At 42.8% G+C, this 17521-nt stretch overlaps 1 protein-coding gene across 1 annotated transcript in view; it reads left to right on the top strand.

Annotated features, from left to right (window-relative positions):
- The window catches only part of OTUD4 (OTU deubiquitinase 4), a 577225-nt gene that overhangs the window by 219591 nt on the left and 340113 nt on the right, over positions 1–17521 (top strand). Inside the window, exons 8-11 of the mRNA XM_086962254.1 lie at positions 13676–13733; positions 14399–14513; positions 14644–14708; positions 17009–17109. Of these exons, the coding sequence (XP_086818380.1) occupies positions 13676–13733; positions 14399–14513; positions 14644–14708; positions 17009–17109 (339 nt within the window). The remainder of the gene's footprint in view (positions 1–13675; positions 13734–14398; positions 14514–14643; positions 14709–17008; positions 17110–17521) is intronic.

Below are 17521 nucleotides of genomic sequence, written 5' to 3'. Positions count from 1 at the left end.
TGCCATTCATTCCTTGAAACTATAGAAAAAATTGTGGCCTTTTAAAAGAATAACTCTCACCAAATAAGTTGTGTATAAAATTAAAGAGAGCTACCATTTTGCAAATTTGATTTGTAGCAAATTGATTGGCTACAGCAAGTAAATAAGTTCCATGTAGATTCATTGTATGTCAGCTACCGATCCAGCCCTCCTACACCTACAATGGGCACCAATGTTTTTAAGGGCCTTTTGTGCTCAAGAATCATAACTCTCAGTCGACATATGGCATTCATTATAAAGCCGATTCTAGTACTTGAATTGCATGTTCTTTTAAAATACTGATTTCACGCTTGCCCTGTTTTACAAGCTCTGCTGTGACCGGACACAAAAAACAATCCTGCAGCTCGAGAGTGAAGAATAATGCCACTTTATAGATTTATATTGATAGTGTTTGTGTGTGTGTGTGTAGGGGAGGGGTGGCAGTAGACAATATGCAAATAATCAAAGAAGAGGGAGAAAGTAGAAGCTGCAATCCATTCAGCTTTCTTGGTTCAGTATCAAAAAAATCATGTAGGGAATGGATCACTTGTCCTGCATAACCTGGGTTAGCATTTCTAGTGTTACTGTGTCCCAATAAAAAACCCTCATTTACGTGTAAAAGATGGAGTTGGCAGTAGATCTTGGTTCTCCGCCTTCTATTCATGTGACTGCATCATCATGGGCTTAGTGATCATGCTTCCTCCAACCGGAGGTGTAACCCTGGTTAGAACAGTAGTGATCAGTGATATTGTAGGGGTCACTCGTGGTTATTCTTAAAAAATACTTGTACAGCCAGGAATTGATTTAATAAGTCTGGATTCGAGATATTGGTTAAAAATCTGAGGTGGCGCGTTTTGAGATTTGATTAGTGATCTCTCGCACTCAGTTGTTAAAAAGTGGTCGACATGTTTCAGCCCATTTGTCGCCTATATAGGTCAGATGGGCTGTCTTCAGGACCAAAGTGAAAAGGTGATAAGAGACTGTGAGTGTCTCTAAGTGTGTATCCCTCTGAAAAAATGTTTCCTTTCGAGGAAAAAGTGAGAAAAAGATGTAATAATCTGTTTCTTGGTGAGGTCCAATGGTACCTGTGAATACAAGAGGGTGGGGGAGAAGGGGACACAGACATGTGGAGAGGGTTGAATTTTCCAGTCTTCCTGTCTGTTAGTTTATTTTACAAAGATATCATATTTATTACAAAGCTAGCCACTAGAAAATGGCAATAATTTATCGAAAGACCACTCTTCTTTTGCTATGGCAAAAAAATCACTCTCTCAGTTCTTCTAGTGTTATTATTCTTAGGTATGGCATGGGTATATGTTGGCAAAATATCTCTACTTGTTCCGCTAAAAAGAGATGCTTAAAATTGCTATTAGCAGTATGAGGCTCTGTCATTCTCATTAGTTGACAATGCGTGATGGTCCATCTCCCGATGTGATATTAAAAAGGAGTAGCACTCGGTGGGTCCTTATAAATAGCAGTATGTGGTTCATGTGTCATAAGACCGCATTGTTGTTTAACTCTTAGTGGAGCGTCATAGGAGTGGGGGAGGAGTCGTCTGTGGAATGCTCCTATGGTAAGGTTGCAGTTAGCAAAGCTAAATTGTTGGGGTTGTCACTCGCTCGTCAAGAATAGGGCGAGTACTACGGCATTTCGTGTCAAATGCAGTATAACTAATAGAAAATCATGATGTTACGTTCAATGAGCGTAAATTTATCCGACTAAGGTGCATTCAGACTAGGTGTGTCGTTAAAGAAAGAAAACTTGGGCATGCGTCATACAAAGTGCCGCCAGCGGTAATGCTGGAGTTATGTTTAGACAACAGGGGGGTTGTTTTTACCCGACTCAAGTACATTCATACAGGTTGTGCCGTTGGAACAAGAAAGTGGGCATGCGTGACTTCAAGGGGCCCACCGCGGTAATATTCGTACACATACCTTCCGTATTTTGTTTCAGTGCCTCAGCGGGCTGCCAGTGAGTCCTTGGGCCTACTGAATAGAAGGATGACTTGGTTAGGAACGGTAAATTATACGTTACGGTTTTGCAGGCGCCACTCTGTGCTCCGGTTGCTACCTTCGGCCTCGTGTCAACACGACTTGTGTTGACTCTTCCGCTCTGGGCCCGGGTGGTGTCTATTGTTTCCGGGTGAATGTTTGTATACTCGTGGAGAAAGAGTAAAAGTGGAAAAAGACTAAAGTCTGGTATGTAGTCTGTTTTCTAGACAATTGGCACGTTTCAAAGGATTTTTAAACCAATTTTTCCAAAAATATTCGGAGATGGAAATTATTTCAATGTACATAGAAACTGTAAAAGAAAAAAACAATCTAATAGAAACTGAGTATTTTTCAGTTAACTCAGTGGTGAGTGTCTCTCCGTATTAACATTACACCAAATGGTATGGTCAGAGTCTTTTACTGCTGGTGACAGCGATTATCATTATTTTGAGATTTTTGTTAGTGCTGAGCCTTCGTTGTGAGTCGTTATTTGGTCTCCCAGTATTAAAAGTTAGTGTTTGGCAACAAATAATCTTAGGTTTCGCTGATGTCTAGAGATATTGTTAATTTTCTCTTCTTTGTTCAGTTGTTTAGACTCAACCAAGGGGTATGGTAATTTAGCCCTTGCGTATCGGTTCTTAATCTGTGCATTCATCTTTGTTCCTTTTCGAAGAGAATTCTCTCTGCAGTGGAACTTTTTGTTGTTAAGGTTTCCAAAATAATCCAATGTAGGTCCTCCACTGTGTGTCTTGCTTCAATGTAGTGGCTGCTCATTTTGGTGGTGTTTCTTCTACATTTTACATTGCTCCTATGTTCACATATACTTTGTTTCGCTTTGCGACACATCATCCCTATATAGCGCATATTGCATGGGCATGTGATCATATAGATGATGTGGGTAGTATTGCAGTTTGTGTTGCTTCTTATGGTCCATTTTAAGTCGGGTAGGAGTTGAATCAATTTGACTGCTTTCGTTAGGTCACAGACGGAACAGGAGCCACAGGGGTAGTGGCCTGTATTTGGGGGATTGTTCCACGTTTCTTTGGGGGAGGTCTGGTGTGTACCAGCATGTCTTTGAGGTTGCGTGTTCTTTTGTTGGCGAATCTCGGTTTTGGCCAGTTAAGGGAGGCGGAAGTCAGAATTCTCCAATTCTTGCTGACAATTTTTTTAACATTGTTTGATGCAATGTTGTACGTTGTTACACAGGTCATCAAATCTTGTACTGGTGCTTTTCATACAGTGTCCAGTAGGTTGTCTCTATTTTGATTTCCCTCCCTCTTTTTACATTTGTTGATGACTCTCTGTGGATAGTCGCGATCCTTCAGTTTCTTGCAGAGATTGTCTGCTTGTTTTTTGTATTCCTGGGTTTTACTGCAGTTCCTTCTCAGTCTCAAGAATTGGCTATAAGGGAGATTTTCTCTGAGAGGCCGTGGATGGAAGCTTTGGTAAGAAAGTAAACTATTCTTTGCTGTGGGTTTGAAAAAAGTTTTTGTATGTAGGGTGAGATTTTCGGCATATATTATGTCCAGAAAGTAGAGTTTCTTTTTATCTGCTGTATACGTAAATTTAGGCCACTCATCTCTGGTATTTATCCATGTGTGGAACTCTTTGAGGCTTTCCATATCACCCTCCCAGATGAGGATGATATCGTCTATGTAGCGCATCCAGAACAGGATCCTGTGGTGGAAGGGATTATTGACGTTATGTATGTGTGTTTCCTCGAAATTGCTGACGTACAGGCCGGCCACACTAGGGGCAAATGTGCTGCCCATTGAAGTTCTGTGACACTGTTGGTGTAGGGTGTCGTCGTATTGGAAGTAGTTTTCGGTTAATGCTAGCCTACAGCACTCAAGAACGAATCCCAATGTGTGCAGAATAGTAATGTTTCAAGGGTGTCTAGGGTCTTCCTTTGGGGGAGGCTAGTGTAGAGGCTCTCTACATCTAGCCCCACCAGGACCATGCTATCTTCCGAGTGGTTCTGATCTTGCAGTAGATTCAGTAGATCTCTAGTGTCTTTGAGATAAGTTGGTGTTTTCTGTGTCATTGGTTTGAGATACTGGTCGGCGAATTGTGAAAGGGGTTTAAGATCCGAGCCGACGATTGGTCTACCGGGTGGTGGTTTCCGTGCCTTATGGGTCTTGGGGAGCGAATAAAGTATGGTACCCTTGGTGTTTTGGTCTGTAGGAACTCTGCCTCTTTTTTGGAGAACCAGTTATTCATTTCAGCCTCTTCCACCTTGAGTGCAATGGTCAGTGTGGGGTCAGTGGTGATTTTCTTGTAGAATTTCTGATCTGTAGTAGTTCCGTACATTGTAGACTTTAGCCTTCTTTACTTAGCAGGACGATCCCGCCGCCTTGGTCCGCCTGCTTTATTATAATCTCACCATCATTCCGTAATACGTCAAGGGCATGTTGTTCTGCCTTTGAGATGTTCTTAAAAGGTTTCTTGATCCTGTCACTGAGTTCATCTACTTCCTTCATGGTGGCTTCTTCAAAGGTGAGTATCTCAATTGGGACTTGGGAATTTAAGGGACAGAATTTTGATTTTCTGCGCAGTGTTGGTCTCCATCTTGAGTATGGCCTTCTTGGTTATTGAAGAAGGCTTAAGTTTTAACTTGCTGCAAAACTCAGCAATCTCACACTTCAGTTTGAAGATGTCCAAGTTCAGTGTGGGGACATACCCAAGTCCTTTGTTCAGGACTTTTTTTTTCTTGGTTGCTTGTAAGGGTTCTGTCAGTTAAATTCAGGACGAGGGTGTTGTGCTTGTCCCAAGTTTTGCTCCTGTCATGCTCCTGGTGTGGACCTGTCGTTCTTGGTCTGACCAAGTGACCCCTTTCTGTCTTGATCTCTGGTTCATCTGGCCTCTTCCTAAAAAAGGAAGCTGCTGTTGGTAGTTTTGTCCCGCTTGATGTTGGATGTGGGGGCCATTGGTGGTGGTCCTTGAAAAAATGGGTTCATCCAGCCATGGAAGTGTGGGTTGAATGGTTGGTATGGTACTCCTTGTGGGTGGCTCTGGTAGTTAGGGGTATGCCATATTTTAGGTTTTTGGCGATTCGCCCTTCTGTTCTGAAGACGACTTCTTGGTGCAGGGAACACCGATCCTTCTGTAGATGACCCAGTGTTTGAGTTGTAATCTGAAGATTGTCATTCGCTGTATAATCTTCAGAGCGCTAAGGGTGTATACGTTCTAGGGAGAATTTTTTTTGCTCCTTCCCCAGTTTCTGTAACTTATTCTGTGTAAGGTATTCCTTGGTTTCACTCATCTCCCGATTGATTTCGTCCAGTCTCTCCTTAAAATATATAATACTTGGGGACGATTACGTTAGCACCTGCTTGTGCTTTAGATAATGTGTCATACCAATCACATTGAGCGAGATAGTGATATTTGGGCACTTGTTGAGTTGGAGGAGACATGATGAATTAGATGTGACGATGGAATACACTAGCAAAATTGGACTACCATTTCTCCAAACAGTTCAGACTTACAACTTTAGGGGTAATCTTGACTTATTCCTGCTGTTATCCAGCCCATCCTTAAGTCTTTCTTGACTTGCTCATTTCTTTGTGACTAATTCCAGGTGTTCCTTCTTTGACCACGAAGACTTCATTGTCTGTCCTGCCCATCCCCCTGCCACAGTCTTTAGCATTACTGTTTTCTCTTCTCTTTCTAATGGATGTGAAGTCCAGTGTTTCTGAAAAGCATTCTAGACCCTCCAGGCCATGAAAAACTGTTTTTGTTTTCCATTGTTGGCAAGGAATATGGGCTTTGGTTCAAGTAAGTTGTATGAGATGCCCACTTTACGAGCACTGGCCTGAGGGTCAGAAACGGTCTCCTCTTTAAGTTGTTTTTATTTGAGCAGTCTGCTGTGATGAATTTCTTGTCATAGATATTTGAGCCCCTTTCTTTGGCCATAGAGGCCACCTGGTGTGTCTGCTGATGCTTACAAAAACAAGCTATAATTGGTCAAGGGAGTTTCAGTCTGCTGGCCATCCTGAGTGAACCTATATGTGCCTTTTGGAATGCCAGATTTAGATCAGAAGTGGGATATGCATGATAAAAGGATGATAAGAAGGTGCTCATGTCTTCCAATTCCAAATTCTCTGGATCTCCAGAAAGGCTAAATGGTCCGCCTCTAAATCTGTCACCTTTGTACCTAGATTCTATAATTTGTGCCCAAATCTTCACCTTTGCTAAACTGTTCAAACTTGTCTGCTACTACTGACAGCCCCATGTCCATTGAGTCATAGAACAGAGTGAGGTCCAGTCTCAAGGATTTTATGTTTGTCAGCATTGTCACCATGTCTTCGCGGATCACATTCATCGTTGTTTTAGTGGAAGAGAGTTCTCTCCACAGTTTTGAGCGTAATGTTTGGTCTTTTGAACTAGACCAAGGGTAGTAGGCATCTTTGATTTCTCTGAGATAGCGTCTACAAAGGTAAGTTCATGGGTTGATGTATGTCTTGACATGAGGCAGAGGTCTAATCGTGATGCAAGTACCCAGAGTGATTCAAGATAGGCTGGTTTATAACGGATCACAAGGGAAAAGGCCAGCAGGCCCTCGCAAACTTCACATCAGTCACTCACAGTAGATGATGATTGGTAGGAAAATGAGCTTTGATTTGTAAGTCATACCCAGTGGGCCATTGTGTCAGTCACTCGCCTTCAGAAGTGTGTTACAGCATTTCAAGGAAGGGTAGAATGAGAAAACATTAGCTTGGGACCTAGAACCGGGCACATTTGCAGTGCATCAGCTGTCAATCAAGAAGGTTGCCATGCACCCCATTTGTATGGCTAGTGTAATGTTGGCCTGAATTCTAACATTCTGAGGGGTCTCACCCATCAAGGATACCAGGACAGGCCCAATGCTGGCAAGGCCTTTGCAGGGCCAATATACCCTAGGGGGGTGGTCACAGCTATTGGATGTGGGCGGGAGGTGAAAGCGGCTTAAAGGTGCTCTGATTCTCTCTTTTGGCCCATCACTTCCTCCTCACACTATTATTAAAGGGAAGAACCTAAACAGATGTTGTCACTGTGATTTGGTGCCCCCTAGAGTCAGGGTCGCCATTGCAGTTGTGTAAGTTGAAACGTTTTACATAAATTTACCTCATAACAATATAGAAATGCACCATAACGTAGGAAAATGTGTGTCAATATAGTGGTTAGAGAAAATGTGTCTTTAATAAATGTGCCAAAAAAAGAAAAATGCTGCTTATTTCTGCAGAAAGCTCCCATTTCCATTTCAAATAGTTTTTATTATTAGGTATTTTCCATAAGAAAACAAAAGAACAACACATTTTGTAGATATGCAAAAATATACCATTTGGTTCAAAACCACGCCTGATAAGAAACATAAGACTTAACAATATGATACAGGAAATATTATCAACAAAAGATTATATAAACAAGAAATGTGAGGATAAGGTGCAACTAATACAGAATATTATGCACTTGGAAAAAAAATTCTTCCAATAACCCATGAAATGAAAAAAGGAAAGAAGAAAGGAAAAAAACTAAACAAATACTAAGAAGAAACTAATGACACTAAATAAAGAATCAATACAAAACCGCTTAGACCACTAAACTGTTTTGAAAGCTCCCATTTCTATTGTTCTTTCACTGCTAGGCCTCAATCTTTTTTTTTTTTTATTAATTCCTTTCCATTTGATAAAATAAATGCCTTTTTTGTAAATGATGATTTAACGTTGTCATTGAACTGCAGAACTTGACATCTTCGTGAAATGTGCTGTTTGCTTCAAAATGTATTTTTCTTCCTCACACCATATTAGTTCATCATATTTTAGTTTGTTTCCTCTGCCGCATGCTTAAAAAGATCAAGTATATTGAATAAAGAAAATGCTTGCTGTACATTTGAATTTCATGATCTAACCAGGACATGCTAGATATTAATGTTTAATTTCATAGAGCAGTCAATTGTTACACAATGGAACACCGAACAGCTAACAGAGTAGGCTTGCAAAGGTTTTCATGGGAACCTTCCTAGATGTAACTTTTTTTAATACTATGTAGCAACATTAAAATAACAACATGTCGACATGGACGTTTACTGTGGGGATCGAGAGAGAAGACGATGGACCATCGGAAGATCCTTTCTTATTGGCTAGAGATGATCCAACTTTCGGGATTTGCAACATGTTTTGTGCTTTTTTTATATAGTACAGGTGCCTAGTTAGAGGGCTATTGCATTCTAGGTATTCTTGTAGTGCATTATATGCCCTTTAGCATTGACTGTGCTATATCTTGCCTGAATTACTGTAAGCCACTGTGAGCAGTGATTTACTTTTTCTTGGATACGTTTTAGGGGTCTTGGTCCATGCTGATCATAACTACTGCTGTTATTATTTCTTTCTACCTGTTTTAACACTTGTGGCTGCAGCTGTTAGGAAACTCTGCCGAGTTTCCAGAACTATTCTTTATGGGGAGCTCGACCTTTCATGGCTACTAGCCTGTTGCTCCAAATTTTCTCTTTCTGTTTTCCAAAATAACTCTTTATGGGTTCTTGCTAGGATAGGTTAGGTATTTTAGATTGAGAGGGACTAATTCCTTTATGGAACGTGCTGGAATTGTATATGCTATCTCTAACCAATGTTTTCTTAAATGTTTCTGTAATCAGATATATCTGACTAAGACAGAAATACAGACTGATCTTGTAATAAAAAAAATTACTTTTAAAACGTCACTAACCTCTCATCTTTGAAGGAACATTAAATAGTATAAGTTAATGATTATTTTAGAAATGTATTTGGGTTATGCTTCATTCTAACATGGTGGCAAAGATTTGTCGACCTGAGGAAGAAATTGCTGTGGAAGTTGAAGGTTTGCTTAGTAAGTTTCAAGGTGGAGCTGATTGTAAAATGTTTGAGATTTCTGCGCTCGAACAGTCAAACTTTCCAGGACTCCTATTGTATGGGAGCGTACCCAGCCCTTCTCAGCTCTGTCACCAAGCCCCAGTATGCACAGGCCTATCCCTTCATCACACAGCTTTCCTCCACAGCCATGGCGCAGCCCATTGGGGTGATTGCTTTGGGCCCTACAGCTTCGCAGGCGCATCAGCCACACAGAGTTCGCTTATCGTGTTGCGTAGCTACTGCAGTAGACAACAGCAGTGGCCTGTGCATGTAAGAGCGGAGGGGCCAGGTGGGGAGGGGGGATTTTGACGGACGATGACCCACCACTCTTACCTGTACGGGCTGCGGCTGGTAAACAAACTTGGCAGCAGAGGGAACCTTAGCAGGAGTTGGCAATATTGTGCATGGCCAGTTCATGCCTGTTTTCATTAAGTCAGGTCACTGTAGTGGAATTTAAAACTCTTAATGGAAGTCACTGCTCAGTGAATTAGTTGTGGAAGTAGCCGCCTTCCAGGCTGTTGGTTTTTTAGGCCTTGCGTAGGCAGCGTGCACGTGCTGATCTACGAGATGACCTTTAGAAATTGGTCAGCTCTTTTCAAGCATTTGTGCTGGCATCCACCTTGCGGAAGCGAGCAGCGGTGCGTGTGCTAATTGAAAACAGATTGTCTGCGTGCCGCTGCTCGCTATCGTGGATGCCAGCACAAGCACGAGTGCTTGACTAGGCTTGTCATCTCTGCACCGCTATCCTTGCACTAACTTCCTCTTCCTCCCAATGTCTGTAAATCCGCACCAATAGTGCGCACAAGCTAATATGCATGGCCATCCCCTCACTTCAACGCACTAATCTATCTAATCCGGCTCTGTTACCAGTCCTCCTTTCCAAAGCTTTCTTCCACAAATATTTACACCCATTCCCCCTTTCTCTCCATTTAGTCACCCTTTTTGCTTTCTAAAATGTTATATTTAGTCACTGTAAAACGCTGCCGATGCACTCTTCTGCGGCAAAGCCTGCACCAGCTGTCACCCTCTGATGCGGTGCCAGTGCCCGCACCTCTAAACCTTCGAGACATGCATGTGCCCTCCCGCGCGGCTCCCTCTCCAGCATGACTCTCTCTGTACCTCCCCTGGTTGGTCCCTGCGTTCATTAATGGTACTGGTGCTGCTCCTCTGAGGATGAACTGAAACTGTCCAGCGCCAACCAGGCTTGCAATCCTCAAGGTGCATGGCTTCGCGGTTTACAAGACCTCCTATCAAGAAGCTGCTTGGGGGGAGGGGCTCACATAGCCCAATGGCTCCGGCTGCACGTCTTACGTCTCGTTTCCTATATTCTGCAATAGCGAAGTAGTTTTATTTTTTATTTTATTCAGTTCTCCCTTGGTTCTGATAAATCTTTTTTCTCTCTTTCTGATCCTACGCACTATTGCTTCGCTCGCTCGACATTGTCGTGTCCATTTCTCACTCATAAGCCCTCTCTTTCTAACCACGTATTATTTGATCCTCTTTCGGTTTCAAGAGCACTTGTTTCTCAGACGCACTTCTCCTCTGCTGCCCACATCTCTCTTGCCCTTTCACAGCATCTCTTCCCTCACTCGCTATCTCTCCTTTTTATAGTCTTTGAAGCCCAATCTTGCTGTATTTGTTCCCTGTAGCCCTTGCATCCCAGCTCTCAGCACACCCTCCTTTATTGTACCTTCTACTTCCGCCCTATCCCTCTGTATGGTGCTCCTGGCTCTTACACTTCAATGCCCTCCCTTCTTCATTTTATTGCCCCCCCCCCACCCCCACCCCCCCGGTCTCTCTTTAAGGTCCCTCTCCCAGCCAGCCCCCACACCCCCTCCACGTTTATACATATGGGTTTGCCTTTTATCCTCACCGCCAGTGCTCACCTCCCACTACATTTTCTTTCTCCTCCCCCCTGGCAGTCCCTAATCTCTCCCATTCCACCCAAGGCCCCTCGCTCTCCTCACTCGCTCTCTCGGATCAGTTTCTTCCTATGATCTTCTCTCTGCTCCTTTCTCTCAGTCCCATTCTCTTTCTGCCCTCCTGCATCTCATCCTCGGGCCTCTGCTCACCCTTCCCAGCTCCCCACACTTCACCTCAACTTAGTGCTCCCCTTTACCAGTCCCCCTCCACTGTCCTCCCATGCTCACTCCTCTGTCCTTCTCTTTTTACTGCCCCCCCTTCCCATGCCTCCTTCTGTGCTGCACATTTGACTGTATTTTCATATATGGGATTCGTACCTACATTTCTGTGGTTTTCATACATTTTCATGTTATACATTTTTTAACTTTTTTAGCACACATGACGTCATATACTGTCTGTATAACATTGCTGCATACTCCAGATACTTTTGGTGTTTTATATTGGTGATTGCTCAAGGAAAACAGAACTATGGCCGGTTTATATGTTTTAACTTTACAACATGCTGCACAAAAGCCAAACTACTCTACAACATAGCTTAAATACAGTGGCTCTGACTAAACACGTATAAGATCCCAAAGGCGAGACCTATTGGCTATGCAAATGCTTGGTTTTTTTTGGGCTCTGTTTTGTTGTGGTGATCGTTGTACTGTTGCAGTTTTGTATAATTGTGTGGTAAGTGTATTGTAATGCGTTATTGTTGTGTATTGTTATTGTGGTAGTGCTTTGTCTTCTGTGCTTACTGTTATATTCCTTTGTCGTCTAATGTAAGTGGTATGTTTTGTTGTTTTGAGATTGGGTCGTATTGTAATTACGTTTTATTCTGTTGTCATGTTTCATTTCATTGTTGTGGTGGTATTGTTGGTTGAGTCCTTGTAATTGTTTGATGTAATTTCCACTATATTCTAAAACTGTGGTCTGAGTACCAGAGGGCATAGTAGGGTTGGGGAGCACTGAATTACAGATGGCTGTGAACTTACCTATTGGGTATATCCCATAACTGGCCCCTGTCTGCATGGAAAACCTTGACTGCGATAGTAAAGTTAGTTGTATTTGGGAGGTTTCTCAAAATTCGCTGTTGAGGACTCTAGCATGCGCATATACATATATCTTCTGTGGCAGAAGGCACATACATATTGCAGCAACTTATCCTCACTGGACCAAAACATTGTAAAACATTATTTGGAGGTGCGAAATGCATGGCTTACCTGCAATACATCTAATAGACACATGAGGGTGGCATTGATCCATTCAGCAGAAAAGAAATTTCGAGCAGAAAATGGCTTTGGTCGCTTCACCCACGACATGTCTTTAACCGCGATATGCCATGGCTTTGATACTGTGGTGAACTTACAAGCTTGGAATGCTAAAGCGCCCCCCCCCCCCCCCCCCCCCACGGAAGCCTTGCAGCCTTGCAGGTGTGGGAAGGGCTTAAACGAAAATAACTTCGCGTGCTCTTTCACAGTTTCTATGGGTCAAAATAATGATTTCTCCATTTTCTCTCAATAAACAATTCCTCTGTTAGTTTGTGAGATGGTAGGGTGCATCCTTACAATAAAGCTTTAAGTATGTACAATATATTTCAATCTTACCACAACTTTCAGTGGCGTAACACAAAATGATGGGCCCCCTTGCAGAATGTGCTGAGGGGCCCCTGAATCCCCCATCTCTCTCATAAATCTTGGAATCCGTGCCCCCATCCCCCTCGCAACGCCTGGGCCTGCGTTACGCCCCAGAGTAATATGGCTATCTTCGTTTACCCCTTTAGAGTAGTTCAGCTACTCACTTTTCCATTTGCATTTTGGTGCTTGTAGTTTTGTTGTTCCTGTGACTGTGTCAAATGAAAGGTTGCCTGTACTAGACCTACTGAGAGTTGTAATGGCATCAATTGAAAGTCCGGGAGAATACGGGGTAGATATAATATTTATTTGTAGGTATTTATTTTTGCAGTAAACTTTCCTATCTCAGGAAGAATCTCCGTCAAACTCGTTATCGGGTAGATTAGTAGCTGGAGAGGATTTGGCTGATTTGCACGGTGGCGGGATATATTTACATATAAGTTACTCCTCTGGGATGCAGGACGCTCACGCAGTCTCATTGGTGTCACAACCATCAATCAACCTCGTGTCATGCTGAACACCTTTAGCCAGTCTTGAGTTTTTGCAAAACAGCTCTTTGCAAGCTGGGCGGTTTAGGAATTAAATCGTAAATCGCTGAATGCAAAGATTAATAAACCGGGACGGCTGAAGGTAGCACACAGCATGCAGTCACCCGCCCCTCCACGTGCAGCCAGCACCACCTTGTCAGGAACACTCCTGGACATTCTGGAGTCTCAAGCCTTGTTTACCTTCTAACAAGTCATATAGTCTTCTAAATGGCTCCCATCTCACACCTGCAGGGCCTTAGATCTTGAGACCACCACTGCGCCTATCCGGCTGTGAGCTGGCAGCTCCCTGTCTGAAGCTAGGAAGGGGAGGACCGGTTACCATGGAGAATGGGAAGTGGCGCCTTAGCCTCAGGTGCAGGTTATGAGGCTTGATGAAAGTGGGTGGGCAGTGACGCCGTGGTGGAATCGAATGGCCCAGTTTGGCTTTTCTCCTCTGTTTGTTCAGACCAGTTTATTGCTGTTTATCAGCAGAAAACGTATACCCGGGCTCTGAAAATTGTTAGGATGATGGCAAAGCCGTAAATAGCAGTTTTCGTAAAAGCACGTTACGATTCCACAGTCCCTTCTGCTGTGATTTTTAAGAATCACGATGAAAACGTGTTCAAATGTGGTGTTAGTTTGATTCGGGTGTTTTGGACAAAATGCTATTTTTTGTGTTTGGGTCTTTCTTTGTGGATTGTAACGCAAAGTTTCCATTTCGTTTTCCTTCATAGGACTAAAAACGCTGTTGTGGGCAACATGAATGGGTTTAAGTCTCCCGCAGCGAACCAGGTATTTGAAAATTATACATTTAGTGTTTGTACTGGATTCCTTTGTACAGACATTTACCGTGTGATTCGATGCTGTAATATTTTTTGAATTTATATTTAACTTTCAAAAGCTTTTAACAAAACGAGTTAATCTTTTTAAAGTGTTCCCTAATAATCCTGGACTGGTAGAACTTCAGGGCTACCGTGTCCTCTCGCGTCGACAGAGCACCATGTTCTTTTCTTTTATCATTTGTTTCGGCGAATGGGGCCTGTTGAAGTGAACCAAAACTACAGCTCCCAGAAAACACCAGGGCATCAGATGAAAGCCCTCAGCGGAAACTTGTTGTTTTGCTAACACGAAGCAACCTGGCAACTGTGTACATAGTTCATTTGCTCTTTACACGGTAAAAGTGCACCTGAAAATGCATGTACGTTATTATGATTGTTGCTTTAGTGTTAAATATTCTGTGTACTTTTGCCGAAACGAAGCTGCCGCAGAACCTCCTAAGTCCAGTGGCCACATCCCGTTATCTATCTTAGATTTTTGGGCTTAGTAGTTATACATACGGAAGACAGAGAAGCGGTCACGCGTGTGAAAATAATGTACACCTGGCATTGACAGCGTGTGAGCTGAGTGTGACGCACTTTAATGGTTTGAATCTGTTTTTTCTCCCCTTGCTGCGACAGAGTCACGGCAGTGGAAGTCCCGCCTATCTTTTCTTGCCGCGAAAAGTTCTTCGATCTCTTAACCCAGCACTTTACAGGAACCTGGAATATGATGTTTGGCTTAAGGTGAAACGGGGTGAGTAATGGATGTCCTTGTATTGTTTGTGAGATGTGGAGAGCACAGTACTGACATGCTTGTTTCAAAGGAAGACACCTCTACGAGCGGTCTAATCTTTTATTTACTGTCCCCTTGTTGCTGTTTACAGAGCAGCAGAGGCGCGATTTTTCCATAGCTGCTGGAATGCAGTATTCAGTCGGGGACAAGTGTAAAGTGAGTACTGTTACTCTTTCGGTGTGTTCGTTCAGGTGGTGCACAGCAGTGGCGGCTGGTGACTTTTAAAAGTGGTGAGGTGTAAAGTTGGTGGCCAGTTTGATTTTAGAAAGTGAATCGACTGAGCCCAACTTCCATAATTTATTCAGTTAATTTCGAAGACTAGAGGGCCAAATGGTACCCTTTGAAACAACTTTTTGCTAAAGAATTTGCTTGAAAATCAATAAGGAAGCAGTAAGGAAATAATACTAAGAGAGTAAAGGCCTCTGCACGTGCTCAGAGGACCCCAGACCAATTTTCATTTAATATCTGATGTTTGGAAGGTGATTTTTATTGCAAAAAACGCAAATACACCAGTTTGGTATACAGGCTTTTGCGACAATAATTTTAAAGCAAAACATTTTATGTAATTGGTGGTGTTCATTTAACACATCAAACATAAATAAAACAATCAACATTAAAATGATGTGCCAATTACGACATAATTTTGCAATTTAAACCCCTGCACCAGCTCTGGCCCACACGTTCTATAGATTGCCCACTGAGAACATGAGTAACAATCGAGAAAGGACTGATCAGATTACCCAATGTAAATAACTAACTTGGGGAACTGCAGAAAAGAAAACACTAAAAACTCCTATGCCCAGAAAGCGGAGGGAAAGAATAGTTGCAGATTAATAGTTAAACATGGGGTGCTGTGGTGCATGTAAACGGGCTGGCCCCCGGGGAGCAGGAAGACCGGAACTGTAGTATACAATTCAAAGGCTGCAGGCAGTCACGTGGAAGTGGATAGAGTATGTGTCGAAAGAAAGGTCAGGCAGTCACCAAGTCAAGCTTGAAAGTGACCGAGTGGTGGGAGGTGAGCTTAATTTGGGCTTACCTCAAAGCGCACATTCAGCAGAGCGGCTGCCGGTACTATAATGCGTTTCACCATCTCTTCAGGTGTTTTAAGAGCTATAGAAGTACAAGGTGAAGCGATCAGCATTAGAGATCACTGCTGCTTTAAGTAACTTACGGTTAGAATGCTGTTCAATGTTGGCACGCATGGCAAGAATCAGCAATCCTCTAGATGCTAGGACTTGTCTTCTGGCTGCTTTTTCAAGTTATTTTTAGTAATTTAAATGTTGCTTGCATTTAAGAGGCCCATTAGTCATCTTCAAGCAGCATTGGCGTACAACACGTCTCAAATCTCTTTGCTGTCACTCCCAGGGTGTTTTCAATGGTTTGTCATTCAATTGACTCCTGAAAGTCCCTCCAACCCAGCGTTTTACTCCCACTATAATCAAATGCCACAAGTGTGACCCGGTGTTTACCGTATGCTAAAAAAGGGATACATTTTGAGGTAAAGGGGGTTCACAAGACTAGACACAAAGACAAGGCAGGCCATTTGTTCACATGACTTGTGCTCCTAATGAACGAGCATCAGTTTGTAGGTGACCCGCGTGCCATGCAGCCTCCCCTTCACGCTCGTCATGCAACTTCAGAAAATGTAGCCGGTAGCTAATGAGGTGTTTCATTTACTGCCAGCACACAGCCGAATTAACACATTTAAATTGCTTTGAATGCACAGATTAAGCAGCTTGAAGTCTTGCACACAATATATAATGACACTTTAAACACTTCTTAAAATTGAAAGTCAAATATTGTACTTGACCAGCAAGTAACCATTTTCTGTCCGCCTCCTGCACCCCAGTTGGTGTACCTGCCCAGGTGCATGCCGGGCCAATGTAGATGTTCTACCAGCCAATCCAGACACTGCTCTCATCCGATTTATGATAGTAACGAGTAAGAGAGCAGAGCAGGGATTTGACAGGGCATGTCATTCCGACGCTCCACAGGAGCCATGCGGTCTGTGTGTCTACAGTCATGGCTCACTGACAGTGTAGAATAGTGAAGGCCTGCACTGCGCATGTCATGGTGGACACAAACAGACTCCTGTCCAGCCAGACATGTGCACTTCAGTTACATGGCCCCACTTTGGTTCGAAGAAGCCACGCCCTAAAGGAAATGAACTGGGAGACCCACACAGGAGAAAGAATAATTGTAGTATGTGACTTAGAGCTAAAAATACCATATGTGGTGTTTAAGTAGCCAGCGGATCGCAGTGAGTGGAGCGACGCTGATCCACTGCCGAAGAATAAGGTCTTTCCAGAGCAACCTTTTATATATGATTATCAGGATCAGTTTGCATGAAATTAAATAAGACTGAGCATAACGGGATCCGCAATAAGTGATGTTTCTGATTGTTTTGAATGCCATTTTACTAGTTGCCTCTTTTCTTACTCCTTGTTGTTTTACAGGTGCGCCTGGAAACTGGTGGGAAATTATATGATGCTCATATTCAGGAAGTGAGCGCTGAAAATGGACCTGTTGTTGTATTTGTCGAAGAGTTTGGAAAGAAGTATGTTTATTTTTTCCTTTCAGTTTTCTCACATTTAAACATTTTTACCACTTTGACCTGTTTTGTTCCCCCTGTGGTGTTTTCCTTCCTGCAGCAAATTTCTATTAATCAGCTGCCTGACTGCCAAGCTTTAAGTCTTTTTGCTTTGAAAACGAACGTTTGTTAGTTAAATAAAAATTGTACCCTTCCAAGAGGACTGGGCCATATTTGATTTGATATTACCACTACCTCAGCGCAACACTTAATTGTATACATTGATGTGTTTGCTTTCTGGCAGGTATACTTTTGCCTTAGAACAATGGAAGGTAGCCAGTAAAAGGCTACGCATCCAAGCTTGCCACCGGTATCTGTACCCAGCACCCCGTCTGGTTGCTTTGGGGGATGGATCTGTGTTTTTTGACTTTCAGCTTTT

The sequence above is a fragment of the Lissotriton vulgaris genome, chromosome 3_1, assembly GCF_964263255.1.
Source record: "Lissotriton vulgaris chromosome 3_1, aLisVul1.2, whole genome shotgun sequence".
Classification (NCBI taxonomy): domain Eukaryota; kingdom Metazoa; phylum Chordata; class Amphibia; order Caudata; family Salamandridae; genus Lissotriton; species Lissotriton vulgaris.
Note: the sequence above shows the minus strand (reverse complement) of the source record. Positions and strands in the feature narration are given on the sequence as shown.